Consider the following 21,230-nt stretch of genomic DNA (forward strand, 5'->3'; position numbering starts at 1 on the left):
AAATTGAAGAAAAAAAAAAAGTAAAGAGAAGAAGATAAAAAGAAAAACGAAGGAGCCTACGGTGACATCGTAGAAGTAATGAAATTTTTAATTACTTTGTCCATTAGACCGGCATTATCGTTCAACAAGTTTTACGAAAGTACAACGTCGTGATCGTTCGATACGAAAGGCCAGAACCTGATATACCAAGCTCAACCGGCGTTGTAAAGCGACCCGAAGAATAATAATTGTTTCAACGAGTGCGCACTGCGCGCTTCTTACCGTGTAAACTACCGTCTATTCGTCATTCTAACACTATTACATTATACCGAGAGCGCAGAGTGAGAATGTTATATCTTTACTCGGTCTTATATACCTCTCTGCCTTGCTCAGCTTAGAAGATGTGGGAAATGCCAATTCGTTGATTGCTTGGATCTCTTCCATCATATCTCGCGATTATCATTTTTCTTCGTGAAAATTTCTCTCGTGTCATGTCAAAATCTTCCTATTTTTCTTCCTACTTTTCTTCTCTATCCGGTTACCCAAGTACGTAGAAGAATCTAAAAACAAATTGACAGAATTATGTAAATTAGCGAAATTTGCTACATGGGTCTTGCAGAAAACACGTTCTAATGGTTTTGAAAATTTTTCTTTAAATGTTGCATCTTCCCTACCATACGACATAAATCAAACAAAGTTCATGACACTATCTAGAAACTTTGTAGCATTTATAATGGTACATCCTCATATGAGCGCTCAATGTCAGAGGTGCTTCGATCCATCGATTTTGCCTACCATGTTATAGCAATAACTATATAACTCTCGATCATTCGATTACTCCTATGGATAAGCTATTGCAAAGAAAAAAAATCGAAATAACTCTCCCTTTAGATTATTCTTCCGAATTATCCTAATAGTCTTTCCGTCGTGTGAAATTATTATATGGGAATAAAAATTTGAGAATCCCTGAGTATGTAAGAAAGAGAACTCAATGGCAGAAGGCTAGCGTGACCCCTGATAGACAGGGGTAAGGTTTAGTGAGATCTCATGTATCAATTAAAGCGAATTAGCCTTGGCATAAACTTGACAACGACCGTGAATTGGTTCCTTGTATTGAAGGATGCCGATGTATGTTGGTATGTACATCACAGTAAGAACGAATACGCGTATGTAAGAGAACCGCGCTTCTACTTAGGATTCTTGTTGACAGGCCTACTATTAACAATGCACTTATGCTATATGACTGAAGGCTGCGATTACCTTAACCAGGAAATTCAGTATTTCCTGTTGAGCACGAGCCACAACATTGTTCAACGTTTTAGGATTATACTTGGAAAATTATTAACTCAACTAAAGGATGAAGATCTAGCTAAGAAAATATTTTCAAATTATTAATTGATTAGATTCCTCGGATGCCGTATCTTAAAGATCGATTAGAAAAGAACTCGTATACTCGCATTCTTTCGTGTTTCGTATCTCTTTAAAAATCTCATTATTTCTGCGATTCTTCTAAAGCATTATACATTCCTCGCGAGACACGCATCCTGTTATTCGCTAGGAAGTTATGCAGAAATGCGTTTTATGAGAAAAAATACAAAGAAAAAGAAAAGAAATGAAGTTGAAAAAGTGAGAAGAAAACCACGCAAGCTTTACACCTTTGTGGAAGGGCAAGTAACGCTCATTGTCAGATTTAAAGTTTTTTCCTATTACCCTCGTAAGTCGTCGGTTCGCTTCTCGTTAACGGCACGCATCGTGCGTGTCACTTACGGTCAAAGCAGCCTCCTTCCTCCTCTTCCTCCTCTTCCTCCTCTTCCTGGCATCTTTTTTCTCACGAGACGCGACACGATAATTACCTTTCGCGTGGCAGAAAACTAATCCTGGAAGGGAAACGAATTACAGTATTATATTGTATATCATACTTCCAAGGATAACGATGATAAAATGATAATAATTAGATCGGAGTACCTTTCGCTGATGCTTTTCAAAGATAGCAAGATATTTCAAAATGATTTCTCTTTTTAATTCTTTTTTTATTTTTCTTTTATTTCTCTTTTTCTGTCTTGTTCACCGGAAAAAATCCTAACGACTTTACGCGACATTAAGAAGCAATTTTGATTCGTGTCGGTAATATGAAGAAACTCTTTTGTTCCGTCCATCGTTTATTCGCAGATTCGAACGATCAACATTTTTTATTATAAATGAACAAGGTAAACGTTTTACCTGACGTCGAAAGAGAAAGAAAAAAAAGGAAAAAAAGGGAAAAAGGGAAAGAAAGAGAGAGAGAGAGAGTAAATTTGAAAACGAGTAATTAGCTTGAATTGGAGGCGTTAATGGTGGCCAATTACGTCGACGCGTCATTAAAATGAACGATCAAGAATGGCTCTTAATCTCGCTCGAAAATGTCGGTATAGCTCGTAAAACGATATTGGAAAGGATTTCAACAATAATCCTCCCTGCTCTCTCTTTTCCTCCTCCCTTTTGCACTTGACGTCACGATTATATTAGGGGAATTGTTTGAGAGAGCTAATATCGTCTGCTTGTAAACGTCACCGAGAAGAAAAAGTGCAAGAGAAAGATACGAGATGACGATGCAACAACAATAACCGGAACAAGAATAACAAGAAAAAAGAAGAAGAATAAGCCTAAAGCGATCGCATTTTCCGCATGGAAGAAGAGCGAACGATTATACAACTTTGAAAAGGTATCTGTTCTATTGTGAAGGTAGGAAGCTTGGTTAAAGGCATAGGTACATTTGCTATAGTTGCACGTATTATGCGGTCATGAGTCGACATTACAAATGAGTGGCTAACTTCGTCGTTACGGTTAACTAATGAGCTTGGCGAGGTAACGCGGCGTTAATCTATGGCGCAATAAACGTAACGCTTCTACGGAAAAATGCGATCAAAATGCATTAATAACGTTGGAATTAATGTCTGTTCCGACGGTATATACTTACATACTTGGCACCATACGCGTTTCGATCTAACGTTGTATACGCTTTTACATTCACGAAAGAGAGAAAAAGAAAGAGAGAGAGGGGGAAGAAAGAGAGAGAAAGAGAGAGAGAGAGAGAGAGAGACTGTGTGGGTGTCCGCTCGCGTCACTCGTAAATGGACTAATTACTCAGAATTACGTAATCAACGACGCCACGATTTGCTTCCCCGTCATTAGTCGTTTCTACGTTCAAAGAGAATTACATAATAATATTCGCTCGATGATCCTTCGCTCGATGTTAAAATGTTCGATTTTAATCTTCATTTTGAATGATTTCTCATTTACAAATACATCCCAATTTTAATGGGTAGACGAAAAAGAAAAGGATATTGATCAAACTGAAGATAAAAACTCGATGACACGTCTTGTGGTCGACCTCTTTCTATTCCTTCCTTTCTCTCTCTCTCTCTTTCTCTCTCTATCTCTCTCTTTCTTCCTCTCTTTTTTTCCCCGTACTGTTCGTTTTTCGATCAGCCATTATCCGCGTTTAGTCGAAAGCGCTTAATAGGGATCGCCCGAACCATTCTCGATCGTAAAGTTCGATTATCCACGCTCCGTCTTGGCTGTGGTCTTCACTGGGAAGGACTCAAGTTGATCTTCAATTGCGTCATCGAGTTGTGATCGTTTCCACGTCCGGAGTGATGGTCAACGAGAAAAGAGAACGCGTTCTCTCTCTTTCTCTCTCTCTCTCTCTTCCTCTTCCTCCCTCTCCCCTTTTGGCTTTTTCTCTTTCTCTCGTCTTGAATCGAGAAATCCAACCTGGTGACTTGCATACAATAGAGGAGAGCGATGGGCGGTTTTCTGCACGAGATCCAGAGTCGTTGCAACGTGCGACAGCTGTCGAGACGTCTCGCGAAGAAGAGGGTCGTATCTCCGATAAGAGAACCGACTCTTGCCCATGGAGATGCTTACAAGGACGCTCTCGCGTTACGACCAATCCGCTAAAAAACGAACCTGAACAGGGTTCGCAAGAATAGCGAGAAGGGAACGACCTCCACTTGCAATAATTGGGTGCGAAAACGACACCAACGAAGTTACTTCTCCTTCCCTTTAAATTTTATCTCTCTCTCTCTCTCTCTTTCATTCTATCATTCTATCATTAGGTCGAAAAGTACTCTTCGATTATTACATAATTATTACTTTAATTGATATGAATTAAATATAATAATTAACTGTACGCTAATTGATAATTTCATTAGATACTATTCAATTTGAAAAGATAACACCACTTATCATTATTACATAGATAACTGTGTTATAATAGTTGGTTTCTTATTTGTTACAGGGGAGAAACCGTATCAATGCACGTGGGAAGGGTGTACGTGGAAGTTTGCACGTTCGGACGAGCTTACGAGACACTATCGCAAGCACACTGGCCAAAAACCGTTCAAGTGCCATCTCTGTCAGCGATCGTTTTCTCGGAGCGATCATCTCTCTCTACATATGAAGAGGCACTGATAAGCTAACGTCCGAACGACGATGATTATTAGATACTACAGAGGAAGAACAGAAAAAGAAAGAGGACAAGAGAGAAAAGGAAATAGAGAGAGAGACAGAGAGAGAGAAAAACGGTGGATAACGGTGGAAACTCATCGATGAACCACCGAAAAATCAATATTTAAAGACTACGACGACGGAAACGACGATTTTACATCGGGACCTGAAGAGCTTAGGCACTAAATATAATAATATCGTTCGATTATGAACGACAATGCCTGGCTGAATGAAATTAGAGAAGAAAGTTGAAGAATTTTTAGATTGTTCGTTAGATTTAGAGCTTTTTCCTTCTTTGTTTCTTTTTTCTTGACTCTTTTTTTCTTTTTAACACAACGATTATCACGAGATGATCATATATTAGTTCGTATCACACCTTTCCACTTTTCCTTCAAAACTAACGACAGATATATGATTTTGTTATTTCATTTCGGTTTTTTTCGCCAATCGAATTCCTATGTAGTATCGCATCCATTGCTTTTCATTTTTCTCGGTATATCATTCGTATTTATTTTTTTCTTTTTTTTTTGTTGAAATTTGTTACATTCATTTAACAACAAACTCGTCCGTAAATTTCGACGAGTTAAATGACGAGTCAAAGTTTTACACTATTAAATTATTAAACATAAGTTAGAAAAAATAAAAAATGATTAAAAAGAAGAGCGAAAACAAGATAAAATCGTTCGAAACATTTAGAGAAATTCGCAAAAATATCATCGATCGACTTTTAACTATAATACATACATACTTCGATCATTATGCACAAAGAATTTCGCGTTTAGAAACGGACAATCATTTACGTTTCGTTGAACGAAAGATTAGAAGACATTCTAAAAGGTCAGTATTACAAGTGCATTAAGCAATATCGTCGTGGCATTAAATCAATGCTTCTTCGTATATATATATATATATATATATGTATGTATATCGTATATATATATATATGTATATATATATATATACACATTAGTCGTGCGCTCTTCGATCGTTCGAAAAATTGTTAAAAAAAAAAGAAAAACAAATAAGAAGAGCCAAACGACGACGTAGGCGTTAGTTCGTCGAAGAAATAATTTTTAATAGCCTCACGTCAAGGTGCCAAATATAGGAAAAAGAAAAAAAAAGATAAAAGATAAATAAAAAAAGAAAGAAATGACGTAAGGAATTTATATACATACCTGTTTAAAATTGTTAAAATTAAGTAATCGATTGTAAATAAAAATAAGAGACGCTCATATCAGAATTTTTTTGTGGACGATCACGACAAATATTTTGAAATTCGAGCTTCTTGAATAATCGTGATAGATAATTTTGGATGAGGACGGCAACCTTGACGTTAAAGCCTAATTAAAACAAATTTCGTTTAGCTCGAGAGAGAGATACAATCGAATAAAAAGATATAAATTCGACTTTGCGCTTCGAATGTAAAAAGGATCGCAAATATCACGGGACCTCGCAAATCAGCACGCATTTACTCTCGTAACTACTTTGTGCTTAGTTAAATGTAAACGCGATTTTCGAAGATAAGAAAGAGTTGGATGATAGGTAGAAGAGAGGATTGCTCGAATGAGAATCGACTTGATTACGAAGCGGATTGATTTCCTTGTTTTTTTTTTATTTCGCTAATACGCTAATCAATACGTTCAACGCAAGTTGAATGACGGCGACGGCGACGGCGACGGTGATGATGACGATGACGATGGTAATGACGATTAGGACGATCGGTGGTGAATTAACTAACATTGTTACATGTTGTATTCCGATAGGTAATAGTGCCTTCTAAGATTAAGGATGAGAACGCTGCGTTAGGCCTTAAGTATTACTGCTAGTGCCTTAAGTCACGCGAATCTTCGTGCTTGTACACCTTTCATAATCCGACCCTTCGAATCCTCGCCCGAAGGAACGGGCTAAATTTTCACAACTCGTATGCGTTTAACGTTAACTTCTCGATGCGAAAATCGCAAATCGTGCTCGAACTTTCACTCCTCGTGACTCGCCGCTCCACCGTGGTGGTGTCTAGTTCGTCGATCGGTCTGTCGTCGAAACTTGAAAACTTATTTACTAACCGTTCGAATCTTAACTGTTTTCCAAAAACAAAAAAAGAAACAAAAAATATATCTAATCTTCATTATTTTCAAATTAGCAATATCCCATCTGGTACATAGAGAAACGTAATTATTTAATAATATCACGTGTGAGTCACGATTAGTTTTCCTTCTTATATAAAATATATTATTATTACTACCATTACTATTATTATTATTATTTCAGTCGTAAATCTTTTCCCACGCGCGATATACATAATTGAATTTCCGGAATGGAGGAGGATAAAAATGTATGAAGGCCCTGGGGATATCGGTCTCGTTAAAGAAAGCTAATCGTAAAGACACGAGGACGGGCGTGTCTTGTTGGTCGGTGCAAAAGCGCGAAACGCAGACTAGCCGCTACGCTCCGGGTAGCTTGTAAATAATTTTCGCATCGTCGTCCGCGCGAAATTCAATCTGAAAATGGACGAGGTGCCACCCAAGAGGCCGTTTTACGATCTTGATGACTGATACCGTTGTACCTTCCTTGTAGGGAATTTCTTCGGGGCTTGAACAGCCGACAGTAATCTGAGCGCAGTGCGGGCGATGAGAAATGTATACTGACGTCACGCCGACACCATCCTTGATCATTATCATTTTTTTTTCTCCTACTACTCGCGCAAACGCACGCCAGGTCGTGCACTTACTTATGTATATAAAGTAGAGACCCCCTTTCAACCCTTTCCCTCTTTCAACCCCCTCCCCTCCTTCTCTAAGCTTCTTCTTATTCTGCTTCTGCTTCATCTTCTTCGTTCTTACACGTTACGATTTCAAATACGAGATCGTCCTTAAATCTGAGAAAAACTATTCTATTTCAACTAACTATGACGATCGCGTGCGCGTTTTCACTTAAATGAAAAAATCATTCGACTTGTGTTTCACGACGGTAATGCGAAACCTATTCGATCTATTTACTATAATAATATTCGCCCTGTCGAATCAATAAATGGCCACAAAAAATAAAAGAAATTAAGGATTCAAATTTACCGTCCGATTTTGTTTTTTCTAAAATGGCCGATCCAAGGAAAATTCTAGCATCTCAAGTGCCTTAAAAGATGTTATTAGACCGGTCGAGATCCTTTTGAGATTCTATTCGCTAAGAAATCATTTTTTCGTTGCCGATTATTAAGAGATTATCATCGATTATCGATTTTGAAAGAATATCGAATTAATATTTAAAAAATAAAACAAAAAAGATTAGATATATATTATAATCATTCGATTTCCTCTTTCGGAAATAACTCTCGCTAACGGTTCCTAGATTCGTCCTAAAAATTCATTATTTATCGTTCGTGTTATTAACTTCGTTATAGAAAATTTCCTTGTTATTATATTAACTAATTACTTTTGTTCATGCATTTAAAAAGATGCATCGAATTATAATATCGCAGGGTAGAAAGAGTTTCATATACGAATAATCTATATAATAACTTAAATCTAAGAAATATTTAACAATAATTTGCTAGCCTATGCATCGCAATGACATATAAATATGTATTTCTTCACTTTTCTCAGTAAAAATTGTATAATTGCATACGTTTCCTCATAGCTCATATTCGATAACAAAATTTACTAAAAAATTATCAACGTTAACAATCTGTTCAAACTACAATGTCAGAAAATTGCACACGTAAGAATCGAAAAAATGATAAGACATAAAAAAACATAGCGATGCAAAGACCAGTAATAACATTTAATAACTTATTTAAAACGAAAGAATGAAACTTGTTGTAGTTTTAAATGAATTTTTCTGAAAAGACAGAACACATAGTATATCTTCTATGAAAAAAAAAAAAAATAAACTAAAAGACGAATTATTTATTTACAGGGTCTAATCCGAAGTTTTTATGTGGGTGGAAAAATTCTTAGATGATTATAAAAATCAATTTTTAGGAATTGTTAGACATATTTTTTTTATATTGTAAAAGTACAAGCTAAGCTTGTTTTAAGAGCGTGTTTAATTAATTAAGTGTTAAGAGAGCGTTTAATTGATTTTCAAAATCATCTAGAAGAATTTTGGATTCACTTAGAAACTTTTGGTCAATCTACCCTATTTCTCTTCTCTTTCTCTTTTTACTTACTTTACTCTATTTCTTTCACTACCATTTATTTACGTCCTCTTCTTCCTTTATTTAACTCTTATTCTTGAAATTCATCGTTCGATCGACGTAGCTGAATTCGTTGTAGAATTCATTCGATTTTGTAATCCTCTTGTCGAAATGTGATGACCGTTGAGTTCTTGAAAAGTCATAAACTATTGGAAAAAGAACAAAGTAAAACGTGATTAAAAATTAGGTAAAAAATATTATTTATGCTCCTCTATACTTTCTCTCCTATTACTTTTTTTATTCTTCCGACATTTTTTCGTACGATTATTTATCCGAAAAACTAAATTCTAATTAAATGCGTAATCAGCTCGATCGACGAACGATTAACTTAAGTAATTAATGTTACGATTAAAATTCAGGCCTATGCATTGTACTGCATGACGAATAATAAACGAAACTATTAGAATATAAGAATAGCCAATATAGAGGAGCAATAATTATTGTAAATAAATATGTAAAGTTTATCCGTTGAATATCTCGTTGATGGATAATTAGAAAAAAAAGACAAAAAACTATAGTCTAGAATAATCTATGTCGCGGTATAACTATATATGTATAAAATATTAATTAATATAATATCAATGGGGGCCAGTAATTCTCTTTTTCTCTTTCTCACTCTCACATTAATTCTTTCTTGCTCTCTCTCTCTCTCTCTCTTTCTCTCTCTCTCTCTCTCTCTCTCTCTATCTCTATCTCTAATCTGCGCTCTTACAATTAGATCTCGCACACACATACATATATACGAACTATAACGAGCTGCGTCGAGTAACTAAAATTCCAAATTTTCCTTCTACATTCTTTTTCTAACTTTCACGGAGTGTTTTTTTACGATTTTTACCTTAACACGTCTAAACGCATACTGTGACTCGAGTTATGTATATCCAGGCGAACGACCTACGTTAAGGACAAACAATGTTCTTATATATCCGCATCAATTCTAACTTTCACGAGAGGACTGCTTTCTTACGATTCTTACCTTAACACGTCTTAGACAAGTACTGTGACTCGAGTTATGTATATCCGGGCAAACGACCTACACGTTGAGGATATAACAAATCTATGAACTCGTATCAATGAACTCGTTTTAATAAAATACAACAATTCTTTATTAAAAATAGATAGAAAAGAAGTGAAAATTTGGAAGATAAAAAATGATGGTAACACGACTGCGAGCCACTAACTATTTTATTCTACGTATTGTTTATGTTGCATATAAACGTAGATATATACACACAACAATAATTAATTAATAATAATGATAATAATATAATAATAATATTAATAATAATATTAATAATAATAAAAATAATAATAAAAATAATAATAATAATAATAATAATAATAATAATAATAATAATAATAATAATAATAATAATAGTAATAATAATATATTACGAGCTCTCACACACAGTGTATAAAGGATCGCATTAAAATAAACTTTATACTTTCTACCGCTCTAACGCTATTCTCGTTCGCCGACGTCTTCTATCGCGTCGTCAGGGAAAATCCTCCCGTTAGTGCATTAAAATAAAAAATGTCTGTATATATACATATGTATGTGTCTATTATGCATATGTATTTATACAATAAAATATATATATATATATACGTATATATAAATAGAGACAAATATAGATTTATTGTAAATGTGGTTGTAATAATCTTATTACTGTTATATCGATATCGATGTCCTTGATTTGGATAATTTATTTATTGCAACGAAAGAAAGAGGATGAAAGAAAGGTAGAAAGAAAGAAAGATACGAAAGATTGTATAATTTACACTCACAAACACATACACACACATACACACATACTCTCTCTCGCTCTCTCTTAAAATAAGAGAAAGGAGATCATAGCGAAAAATACTAATGCATTACGCACGAAATTATATAAATATATACATACATACATCTATATATTTATATACATTATATCGTAACGCGTTTGTGGAGGCGGTTCTTTTTTTACGAAAAAAGTCCTAAAGATATTTCGACGACGTAAGATTAAAGAGCGCATATTAAATACTATAAACTCTTCTATGCGTTTCCTAGTTAACGGAAATATAATTCATCCTGGCAAAAAGCGAGTGATCGTAAAGGCATGATCTATGTGGATCGTGCCGCCGATCTACGGAACGCGCCAATCGATAATTATTATTATTATCGAAATGATGGTTACATATTTTAGATAATGTTATTATCATTATCATTATTATGATTTTTATTATTAATTGCTACTATTACTATTATTATTGTATTTGGCAGGGTTACGACATTAAAAATTGAAAAAAAATCTCCAAGGTGTTTCTACATTTTTTACCCTTATTTCCCTTACCTGCAATAAATAAATAAATCTACAAAAACAAAATGGTGTAAATTATTATTAAAATCGCTCTCTCTCTCTCCCTCTCTCTCTCTCTCTCTCTTTAAATAATTGTACCTGTAGAAACGCTAATAGAGAAAGAAAGAAAACTAAACAGAAAGTCGATGGTCGTCGATTCTCGTGGCAACGAAATTAATTTGTCCTTCGTGAATAGCTCATTAAAAGTGAGCAAAGAGCAAGTTACGTTACGGTGGCACGAGTTTGTCTCAAGTGGCGGCTGTCGTCGGTCAATCTGCCGTATAAATGCATCCGCGTGTCCTCGTTAACGTCTCCTCCGCGTTTTACGAATCGGACGGGCGACCGGAGGCATTTTGCGGTGTGCGTGTGTTGGTCGGTAAATAAATGTGAAACAACGAACGGTGTTGGTACTTGGGAGAGACGGTTCATGGCGATTCTGCGCGGTCACAATACGATCATTAGGCTATTTTCCAGAGTATAGCACCGGCTAGTCGCAATATCTTTCTCTCTCATTCTTCCTCTATCTTAGCTTAGCTACCTCTTTTCTTTCCTCTCTTAACACAGCAACGTATTTGTCCCGTCTGGCAAAGGGGCTTTCTGCGCGCTGGTATTCACACAACTTGTAAGCTATTCTCCATAGTCGGTAAGTACAAATCCTTTCTGTATAGCTGCATGAGAATATTTGTAGTTACGAACAGCGACTATAAGCTAGCTAGCCAACTACCTAGGTACTAACTTAAACGGTACTATAATGAAATTCTCATCCCTCTCTCTCTCTCTCTTTCTCTCTCTCTCGTTCTCTTTCTTTCTCTTTCCTCAGTTTATTTCTATTATATTTCTTATTTCTAAGTCAAGCTCCATTTGATATACGAATTTATATGAAAAATAGATAGATATTTTTATTCTAGTCAATCCATTAAAAATCTTATAAGGAATGTACGATTATATACTATCCGTAGCTACTAGTTCAAGTTATAAGTATGGAGTAAGCATAGCCGTAAAGAGAGTCCTGTCGTATTCCAAGAGCAAAGTGCGATGTCTGACGGTGATCTTGTTACCGCAAAAGTGTGCGCAATAAACAGGAGACTCCGTCGTTCGCGGGTGCCATCCTGAGCTTCGTAAACTCATGCCAAGTTCTTGGACAATGTTAGCAAAAAGGGTACACAACAAAGCCGCTTAAGGTAGGTAGTACAAGAAACTCGTACTTACTACCATGCCATTCGTATCGCGTCCACGTGTCTTCCGCGTCACCGTACGATCGATGGTACCCATTTCTATCAGAAAATGGAGTACTTACTATAAATCCTCCGTACCGAAGGTAAGCAAAAAATTATTCGTTTATAGAATCCCTCCTCTCTGACTCGACAGTGAAAACTATATTTACGTTAAAGTATGTGACGTTACGTCTGGGGTGTATCTCGGACCAGCTGTTAAATTCTATTAACTACCCTAACGATAACAAACGAGCCAACGCGAAACGTCAGATTTCTCCTGTAATTTTTATTATCGAATTCCTCAACGATGCATGCAATCAAAAAAGAAAAGAAGAATCTATTTGTACGTCTGCTAGAAGTAGAAACGTTAAACGTAATCAAGCTAAAAATAGGAGGAACGTCAGACGAATGAATTAACACGATCTAAGATCACGTATATCGATATGTCTATCAATATCTAATAATTACATATCTCGTACCGTTGCATACCCTATCATATTAAATATTTATTTAAAATCATCGCTTTTAATGACTCCATAGAACGAAGAGGATCTTTGAAAGAAGTAAAATAATAAAAATATAAGAAAGAAAAAAGATAAGTCAACGATATTTCATAGATAAATATACGACCGATTGAAAATAGTGAAAGGGAATTTAGCGGGAACACAATAATGACGCTCTGAAACGCTAACTTGGAATACATTAGCGGCGTAGTAGCGTGGTTTCGAAAGAAGCGATATCTGCATACGTTCGACGAAGGTATCGGGAGCGCGTAGAACTTGAGGCAAGAGTAAAGGCGCGGACAAGGCTGAGAAGGCTGAGAAGGCTAAAGAAGAGGGAAGGGAGGGCGGTCTTAGCGAGCAAAGGAGGCGATCGTCGGAGGCTTCGTACCACCACTAGCAGTAGCAGCAGCAGCAGCAGCAGCAGCGGCAGCAGCAACAGCAGCAACAGCAACAGCAAAAGCAACAGCAACAGCAACCGCACAGCAGCGCGTAGAGTAGGTACTACCTACCTCCGGACGTTTTTACTGCTACCCAGCTCCTAATGGGATCGAGTCTCCATAATTGAATTTACGAACGAGCCGTATACCCACACTGCGCTCCTACATTTTCTATGGTCCGTCCTAAGGGCACACCACGTGACATTCCCATCGCCTCCAATGAGCCACCAAGTCTCCTCGTCATTTCCTTCATCCTTATTCTTTCCATGACTTTAAACTGCCTTTAGGGTGGAGCTCGAGGTGTAGCCTGAAGTTTCTTTTTCTTTTCTAAATCAAGAAGAAAAGTAATTGATCGAGGATAGAATGATTAGAAAAGAAGTATCCAGTAGGAAGGAGAATAAATGATAGTAACGATTGAAACTGGCATCTAGATGTACTCAAAAGAAAAAAACTTAGAGGAAGAAAAAGAGAGAGGAGAGATACAGGATAGGAAAACGCGAGAACGTCGATACTCTCTCAACGTTCTTATATCCTACCAGAGAGACCTCCCTACCTAATTAGATTAATCGAACGCATATAAACGCTACCGAGTTTGGTCAACGATAATGAAAATAGAAGGTCGATCGGTGGTACCTTATTACAAGAATCGTCGATGATAAATATGAAAGGAATGACAGTAATAAGACGAATCACCATAGCCGTGTGTTGGTTTGTTCGCCGAAAATGTAAGACCTCGCGGCTGCATAAATTCCCCTGGCGCTCTCGGTTTGTTACGATGAAATATTCGTTTGCGTACGGCGCTCCGCATATATTCGAGCGTAACGAATCGTTCGAAGCGTAAGCGAATATTATTAATCGCGGGTACTAGTTCGCACGGATATATATTTGTCATCATTAGCTGTTCAGGAGAGTGTACACACACACATATATATTCTGGGTGTTTGTACATGTTATAATCCGAAGCTTACAAAGCGATGGATGTTTTAAAGGCGTCGGCGGGCTAGCTGGAGGCAATACTGTTGCTTCTTCGAGATAAATCTTAAGAAGAAAAAGAAAGAGAGAGAAAGAGAGAGACAAAGAGAGATAAATAAAGACGAAGAAAATTTCGGTAACTTTCGAACTCTCGATCGCTGTTGTCATCGTACATTCTCCTCTTCCCCATCTATCCCCTTCTTTATAAAGGTGATAGCATTTACCAAGTTTCGTTATTCCAATACCGCGAAAGGATACTGGGAATGGCCGATGAAGAGAGGTCGTTTATTTCTTTCCTCCTTCGTTCCCTCCACAAGTCACATCTCTGGAGAGAAATCCAGCATGCGGGAACGTTTCGTTTGTGATGCATCAGATCGAAGATAGCGGACACGACCTAACCACGACGAGAGACTGCCAAGAACATTTCACCGGAAGCATTTATATTTACGATGATTTCTTTCACGTCGTAAAGAACCACATGTACCGAGAGAATTCTCTTTGATATTTCAACTCTATCCAGAATATAATTATACGCTCGATTAACGTTTAGATTCTTCTCATTCTACATATCTTGATTACATTCGATGCGTTCCGCGAGTTCTTGAAAAGAGAATAAGTACGAAGATAAATACGAGTTCTTCAACTAATTCCCTTTTTCTATACACCTTTCTTCTTTCTATTAAATCGAAATTTGGATTTAATGATACTCTAGTTTATAAAATCATCGTAACTTCCTTATTAACTATACTTATCGAAAAAAAAATAAACGAATATTTATTATTTCCTTAAGAAAGTATGTCCTTTTTTGTTTAAACCTACGTATTAGTAAAAAATCAAGAATTCTTTTTACGAGTTCATAATTATTTATACGCAATTATATATATTTAAAGATCTGTCTGGTTTTAGATCGACAAGAAAATAATTGTATAGTATTGAGAGTAATAGAATAATATCGTATTTCATAGTTCAACGTACGGACTCGTAAGTTTAACATTTTTCTGTTATAACAACGTTTATAAATTATATTCTCGCATATATCGTGTCGTATATGTAGGTATCGCATAAAGGTATACAACCCTTTCTCATAACTCGCCAACGAAAGCGAATCGTCTTTTTGCACGACCAGAAAGACGTCGTAGTTAGTCGTACTACGAATATGCTATGAGCCTATTTGATTGCGAACGTTATAAGATATCCGTAGGACGGTAGTAGTTATAAATACAGCTATGTATTACATGTATGTACCTACATATATGTTTATGTATCTACATAGATGTATGTGTGGTAAGAGAAGGCTAGTAAATAGGTACGAGAGAGTGACGATATAATTTTAGCTAGGCGTTAGAAAGTGAATTACGAAAACGTCCACGGCTCATAAATGCGTACCACCGTTGCCCATTAACTTTGCTTGCTTTTCATTTGCAACGAACTTTAGAGAAGACAACTTTGCTGAGTATTTAGAAAGAATCGAATGAACAATCGAAGGATATATTTTTTTTAACGCGATAGCGCTCATAGAAAAACATCTCACTAAATTACTTTCAAAAAAAAAGAAAACAAAAAGAGAAAGAAGGAAAGATATAGAACTACAACGAAGTAAGAAAGTTTATCAATTCTTGCACTGCGTCGATACTAATCAAAGGCATGGACCTGAGCAATTACAAGAGTAATTACCTCGATATTATACAACGTTCGATCTCGGCGAGTATAGGCTTTCTAAAAGCGGTGAACGAAAGCACGTAGAGATAGGTATACAGGTAGACCTATAGGTATAGTAGACAGACATTTTTAAAATAAGTACCGGAGAGCCAAGCTAATAATTCACGCGGCCGGTAATTACTCTTCGATATAATACAGCTCTAATCGGCTAATGAGCCGCGAAACTATCCTCGATGTGAGCTCGATCGAAAATCCGATCTTCCTTCGTCTCCCTTCTATCGAGACTCGTTTGCTTGCTTTTACTCTTCTACGCATTCACAAGGCATTCGTTGCCGATGTTGCACGAAAAGTAAACTAATAAATAAATAAATAAGTAATCTATAATTTTGCATCTCTTATCGAATGCACGTCGACGCGAAGATATTTCCTGGATATATGGGACATATAAATGAAGAAAGAAGGAGGGAGGGGGAGAGAGAGAGAGAGAGGAGACGATTATGCGACTTTCGTATCACGAGGAAGAAGAGACGTAACGCATATCATATCTCGTGATCTTTACGACGCCGATGATCGTTCGAGCGACGGCTGAGGGGCTAACAATGTCGAAACCTTTCCTTCAGCTCACGAGAATGGAACTAACGTGGAAAGCAAGAGTGCGAGATGACAACGACGACGACACGACGTCCTGGACGAGTGAGATTATCGGTCACGTCGAATCGCACGAGTCTCTCACAAACGTTAACGATTTTGCGATACAAGTCCTTTGATCATCATCATGATAATAATGATGATGACGATTATGACGATGATGATGATGATAATGCTTTGCCTTATAGCTATTGCAAATTTCTGTAAAAAAAGAAAAAAAACGAAATAATTACGATTGATATCTTGTAAATGATTCTTACCCAAATAAATCTCTTGTCGTAAAGATAAATATCCAAGAAAAATGACGATGAACCAGATTTCAAGCAAATAAGTAATTTATTGCATACTCCCTCCTACCGCTGTCATTAAATCTTTCTTACGTTCCTGTGGCTACTTTAACAACAAACAACCTTCTTCTATCTACCTTACGTCTCGAAACTGTCTACTTTTCAGCTTTAGGAACGAACCCGTGTCGCGTTTCCCACGGCACGCTACCACTCGTTAAATTGCATACGTATACGCATATGCAACAAGTGTACGCTCTTAAAAAACATCTTGCATTCTTAATCCGCAATATTAAGAAGTCGTTGTGATGAGAAAATAAATTGTATGTTTAAATCGAGATATGATATTGAGCTCTTCCAAAGAAATTATTGCTTTCGGTAATTTGATCTAATTCAGTCTTCTATAGTTTAAAGGTATTTCGTAAGGTGTTATTAATTAGCATGCTTCTTTGTGCACGTTGCACCGGAGAAAGTATAGATCATATTTTATTGGCCGTTTACGACCACCGACGATGCTATTTACTCGGCTAACTACAATCTAACTACTCGTCTAATTCAGTAATTATCTTTATTCACGAACAATGCGAAATCACCCTACGTGATATTAATTATTAACACCACGTTAATCGCCCTATTCAAAGAATATTATATATTTCGTTTTGGTTTGACGACATTCGAATTGAAATCTTGAAAGTTAAAATACACAAGAACAGATAATTAACTTCTAATCTTACGTATTTGGAAGCTCGTAAAATAATATGTGACGTTTATCCAGAGTAATATGATACTCAAATTTTAATAATTATTTACCAGCGATCCACAAGTAAACCAGGAAACTTTGTTAGAGCTCATACAAACGATATCACAGTAGTTTATCGTGGCAATAAACGTAATCGCAGTAGTTATTTACCTATTTGATGATTCCATCGAGTGAAAGTTTCATACGTTCTGTAATTCGTGGTGCAGTACTAAATCCTCCCCCCTTCTTCTCCTTCTCCGTTGCTCACCGTTGGAAGAAGGTCTCGTTCAAACGAGGGCGTTTAACATCCACCATCATAAAATAATCGACTTCTTAATACATTTCTCGTGTATAAGTAAAAAAAAAAATAAAAAAGTTTCTTAAAGATTCAGAACTAAATTCTCTCTAACAAATTACAATAAAAAAATAAAAAATTAGGAAAAAAAAATAAAAAGATAAACTATTCTATATATCTGGTTAACTGTCTTTCGTCGAGTACAACATATATCTGTCTGATATGATGAGATGTGACGTTTTAAATGACGCTACGTTCTCGGTTACGGACGAGCTAACCCATTTTTAACGAGATATTTCCGCATAGTCGCGTTAGTACGGCCACGCACGCAAAGATATTTCGACACCGCCCCTGTCGACCATGTCGGCGCTAAATGAACCATCAGGGCCGCCATAAATCCTTGGATTATCAGATGAGCAGCCACGGAGTTGGCCGTCCCGGATATAACGAGGGACCACCGCCCAGTGTAATGGAAGCACTCGCTGTCGACGCTCGAAAGATACCTTCGAGATTGGACCAAACCACAAAGCAGCTCGTCTTCGTCCTCGAACTCGAACTGAAACTCGTCCTCGTCCTCGTCCTCGTCCTCGTCCTCAGCGATTCGAATCCCAACGCCACCTGACACACGATCTTCCTTTTCACTAAATTCTCTTTTTTGCATTTAAATACTTAAAAATGTGTTCAGAGATGCAAAAAAAATGTTTCATTAATTTGACTAACTTTAAATACAAGTTTCTATTGTTTTATTCAAACTTTATACTTACAATCTGATAGGAGTATGATCAGGTACTCTCGAATAAATGCTTGCTGAGTCCAATGCAAGTTCAAGGTAACTTCCACAATTCTAATACAGTAATAGTATTATTTCCTATAGTAATAGTAAGATTTCCAACGACTCGATATGTCACATCTTCGTCGAAATCTGACGAGGAACTCGTCTAAGTTGACCTGGATAAAGACGAGAAACATTGTTAATTACACGCTCTTGGTCACTATCGATGCCGGCTACCGTAGGGAGTAACTCAGCCTCAGGGTCCTCTGAGCTCGTTGTAAAGATGGCATCGTGCACACTAACGAGTAACAAGTGGCGTGACGTTTCAGTTAGGCTTTAGTCTCTACTACTTCTTCTTCTTCTTCTTCTTCTCCTTCTTCTTCTCTTTCTTCTTCTACTTCTTCTCTTTCCATCTTTCTTTCCTTTAGCGTGCTCACAGTCCTGCTAAAGAGATATCGGTATGCCACGAGGAACTACCTATCGCCTCACCTCTGCTGGACTAATTAACGCTGAGATTCATTATCGACACCTTGACCACTACTACATTGTGGACTCTGTCTTAATTTCAGGTTAAACATATTTAGTAACCTTTGAAATTAATTTCCTATCCAAATTTCTATTTACCAACAAATCCATATTCATGAATTACATTTGACCACTATACAGTATTTTCCTATTTTTCATACTGTCGATGTCTCATGAGAATTAAATCTTGATCGCGTAGACCTCTCTTTATGTGAAATATAAAGAAAATTATTTTAGTAAAATATTCACGATATTATATGAAAAGATTCAGTTTTTGTTAACGTTAAAAATATTCTTGTTTTGATAAAAAGTCTACTATGTTAACTAGAAATTTGTTCGAGGCGCAAATAAGCAAATGATCAGTCGAAGTCGCCATTTGTAAGCCGCAGCACACGTACTTTGCATATATATGCATTTGCACGCAGCATTAAGTTAGTTACGCTTAAATGCAAATTGATGTGTTAATCGATCTGTTTAGAGCCAGCAACCGTGTCTATAACGTACCTGTCTAATCCATTTTGTTATCATCTTGAAATATCTAAATGTATATTTTCTCAGTCAATCGATTCCCACGTACTTCGGTATTAGGGTTTGCGAAAATGTAGAAAGAGTTGCAGATCTTTAGGCGACCTATTATGTCCAACAAATGAACAACAAATAATAAAGATGTAAAAAACAGTCGAACATCAAATTTCTGTAAAAAAAATAGATGATATTTGTGTTATTATTTATTAGAAAAAATTATTTTTTTACAAAAAATTTCTGGTGTTTGAAAAGAAAATTCCCCTTACCAACAGCCTCCGTGGCGCAATCGGCTAGCGCGTTCGGCTGTTAACCGAAAGGTTGGTGGTTCGAGCCCACCCGGGGGCGATTTTTTTTTACATTTAGTCTGCAATATATTATATGAACTATTTTGAAGACAGAAAAATAGCATCTGTTGATTAACCAGAAAAAAAATTATAAGTTAAATTAATCAACTATATGTTAAAATTCGTTGAAAATATTCATTACACAAAATCTTTTTATAAAATGTTGATATATTAAAAACAACTTATATCTATTTAATCATGATGAAAATTACATGTAATAATACCTGTATTACAAAATAAGATTTATTTATTTTTTCTGTTTGACACTGAAAAAGTTAATTTTACAAAAGATTATCTTGTGTTCTGAAACCAATCAATAAAAAACCATAAACATGTATTACAAAAACATATATCTACCTTATCGACCGTAGCTAAACAAATTGTGTTCTGATTAGTAACAATTCATGGACGATGCTGCTGAAATCAAAGAATACAGAAGTACATAGAAGCTAGCGCAAAAAAGTTGGTACAGAACCTCCAGAACTAAGAAAAATGAAGATATACATTTAATTGCTGGCTAGAAGCTAATTCGAAATCCATATTTTTAAAAATTTTTTATTAATTATTTAATTAGTTATTGATAATTAAAAATTTGAAAATTTTTTTTTGTTATTTCTCAGTAAAGCAACGTAGTTGGCCACAGCAGAAAAAAATGAATAAGTGCACTAATTTGCTAATAAAATGTTTATTTAAAATACATAACTTTTAACTTCATTAATTAATTATTTAATTAGTTATTAATAATTAAAAATCAAGAAACGTCATGAAGAGGTTATATGTTATGCGCATGCGCAACCACAAATTCAAGGTGCAAGCGCACTTTGAAAAAAAATAAAAGTAAAGTTGGTGAACCTGCAGGGGATATATTTAAAGTTGATTTCTAAAGAAACAACCACGGAGACTATACAAGGAACACGAACTCCATGTATACAAATGAAATATAAAAATAAGAGGGCGCCCGTGTTCTATTTCGTTTTTATATCAGAACATACCCATCATATAGGTTAAAAGAAGTGTTCCTTTTTTTTTAATAAACATACTTATATGACTTCAAAAATATAGTTTTTAACTCTGTCTTAAAAAATAACTAAGAAAAGCTGTCATACCTTAACTAATAATAGATTGCTTTATAATCAACTTTATTTATATCTTTATCTATATATAATCTATATCTATATCTATATATAATCTTTATTTATATTATATTTATTAATCAACTTTAAATATATCCCCTGCAGGTTTACCAACTTTACTTTTATTTTTTTCAAAGTGCGCTTGCACCTTGAATTTGTGGTTGTGCATGCGCATAACATAT

At 35.9% G+C, this 21,230-nt stretch overlaps 1 protein-coding gene, 2 long non-coding RNA genes and 1 other non-coding gene across 4 annotated transcripts in view; 2 read left to right on the forward strand and 2 right to left on the reverse strand.

Moving 5' to 3' along the window:
• The window catches only part of LOC122522476 (Krueppel-like factor 3), a 220,961-nt gene extending 216,461 nt beyond the window's left edge, over positions 1–4,500 (forward strand). Inside the window, exon 7 of the mRNA XM_043643647.1 lies at positions 4,259–4,500. Coding sequence (XP_043499582.1) covers positions 4,259–4,431 — 173 coding nt within the window. The 3' untranslated portion in view covers positions 4,432–4,500. The remainder of the gene's footprint in view (positions 1–4,258) is intronic.
• Positions 364–17,771, reverse strand: LOC122522541. The gene is made up of 4 exons (XR_006305083.1): positions 17,626–17,771; positions 13,225–13,479; positions 1,690–1,856; positions 364–539 (listed from the first exon to the last, which is right to left on the reverse strand). It is a non-coding gene; the product is annotated as an uncharacterized LOC122522541 (long non-coding RNA).
• Positions 17,772–18,935: 1,164 nt separating this feature from the next.
• On the reverse strand, positions 18,936–19,714 carry LOC122522546. Its single transcript, XR_006305088.1, has 2 exons — positions 19,551–19,714; positions 18,936–18,965 (listed from the first exon to the last, which is right to left on the reverse strand). It is a non-coding gene; the product is annotated as an uncharacterized LOC122522546 (long non-coding RNA).
• Positions 19,715–19,842: 128 nt separating this feature from the next.
• Trnan-guu lies at positions 19,843–19,916 on the forward strand. Its single transcript has one exon. It is a non-coding gene; the product is annotated as a tRNA-Asn (tRNA).
• The last annotated feature ends 1,314 nt before the right edge of the window (positions 19,917–21,230 follow it).

This window comes from Polistes fuscatus, unplaced genomic scaffold, assembly GCF_010416935.1.
Source record: "Polistes fuscatus isolate 324 unplaced genomic scaffold, CU_Pfus_HIC Scaffold5, whole genome shotgun sequence".
NCBI lineage: Eukaryota > Metazoa > Arthropoda > Insecta > Hymenoptera > Vespidae > Polistes > Polistes fuscatus.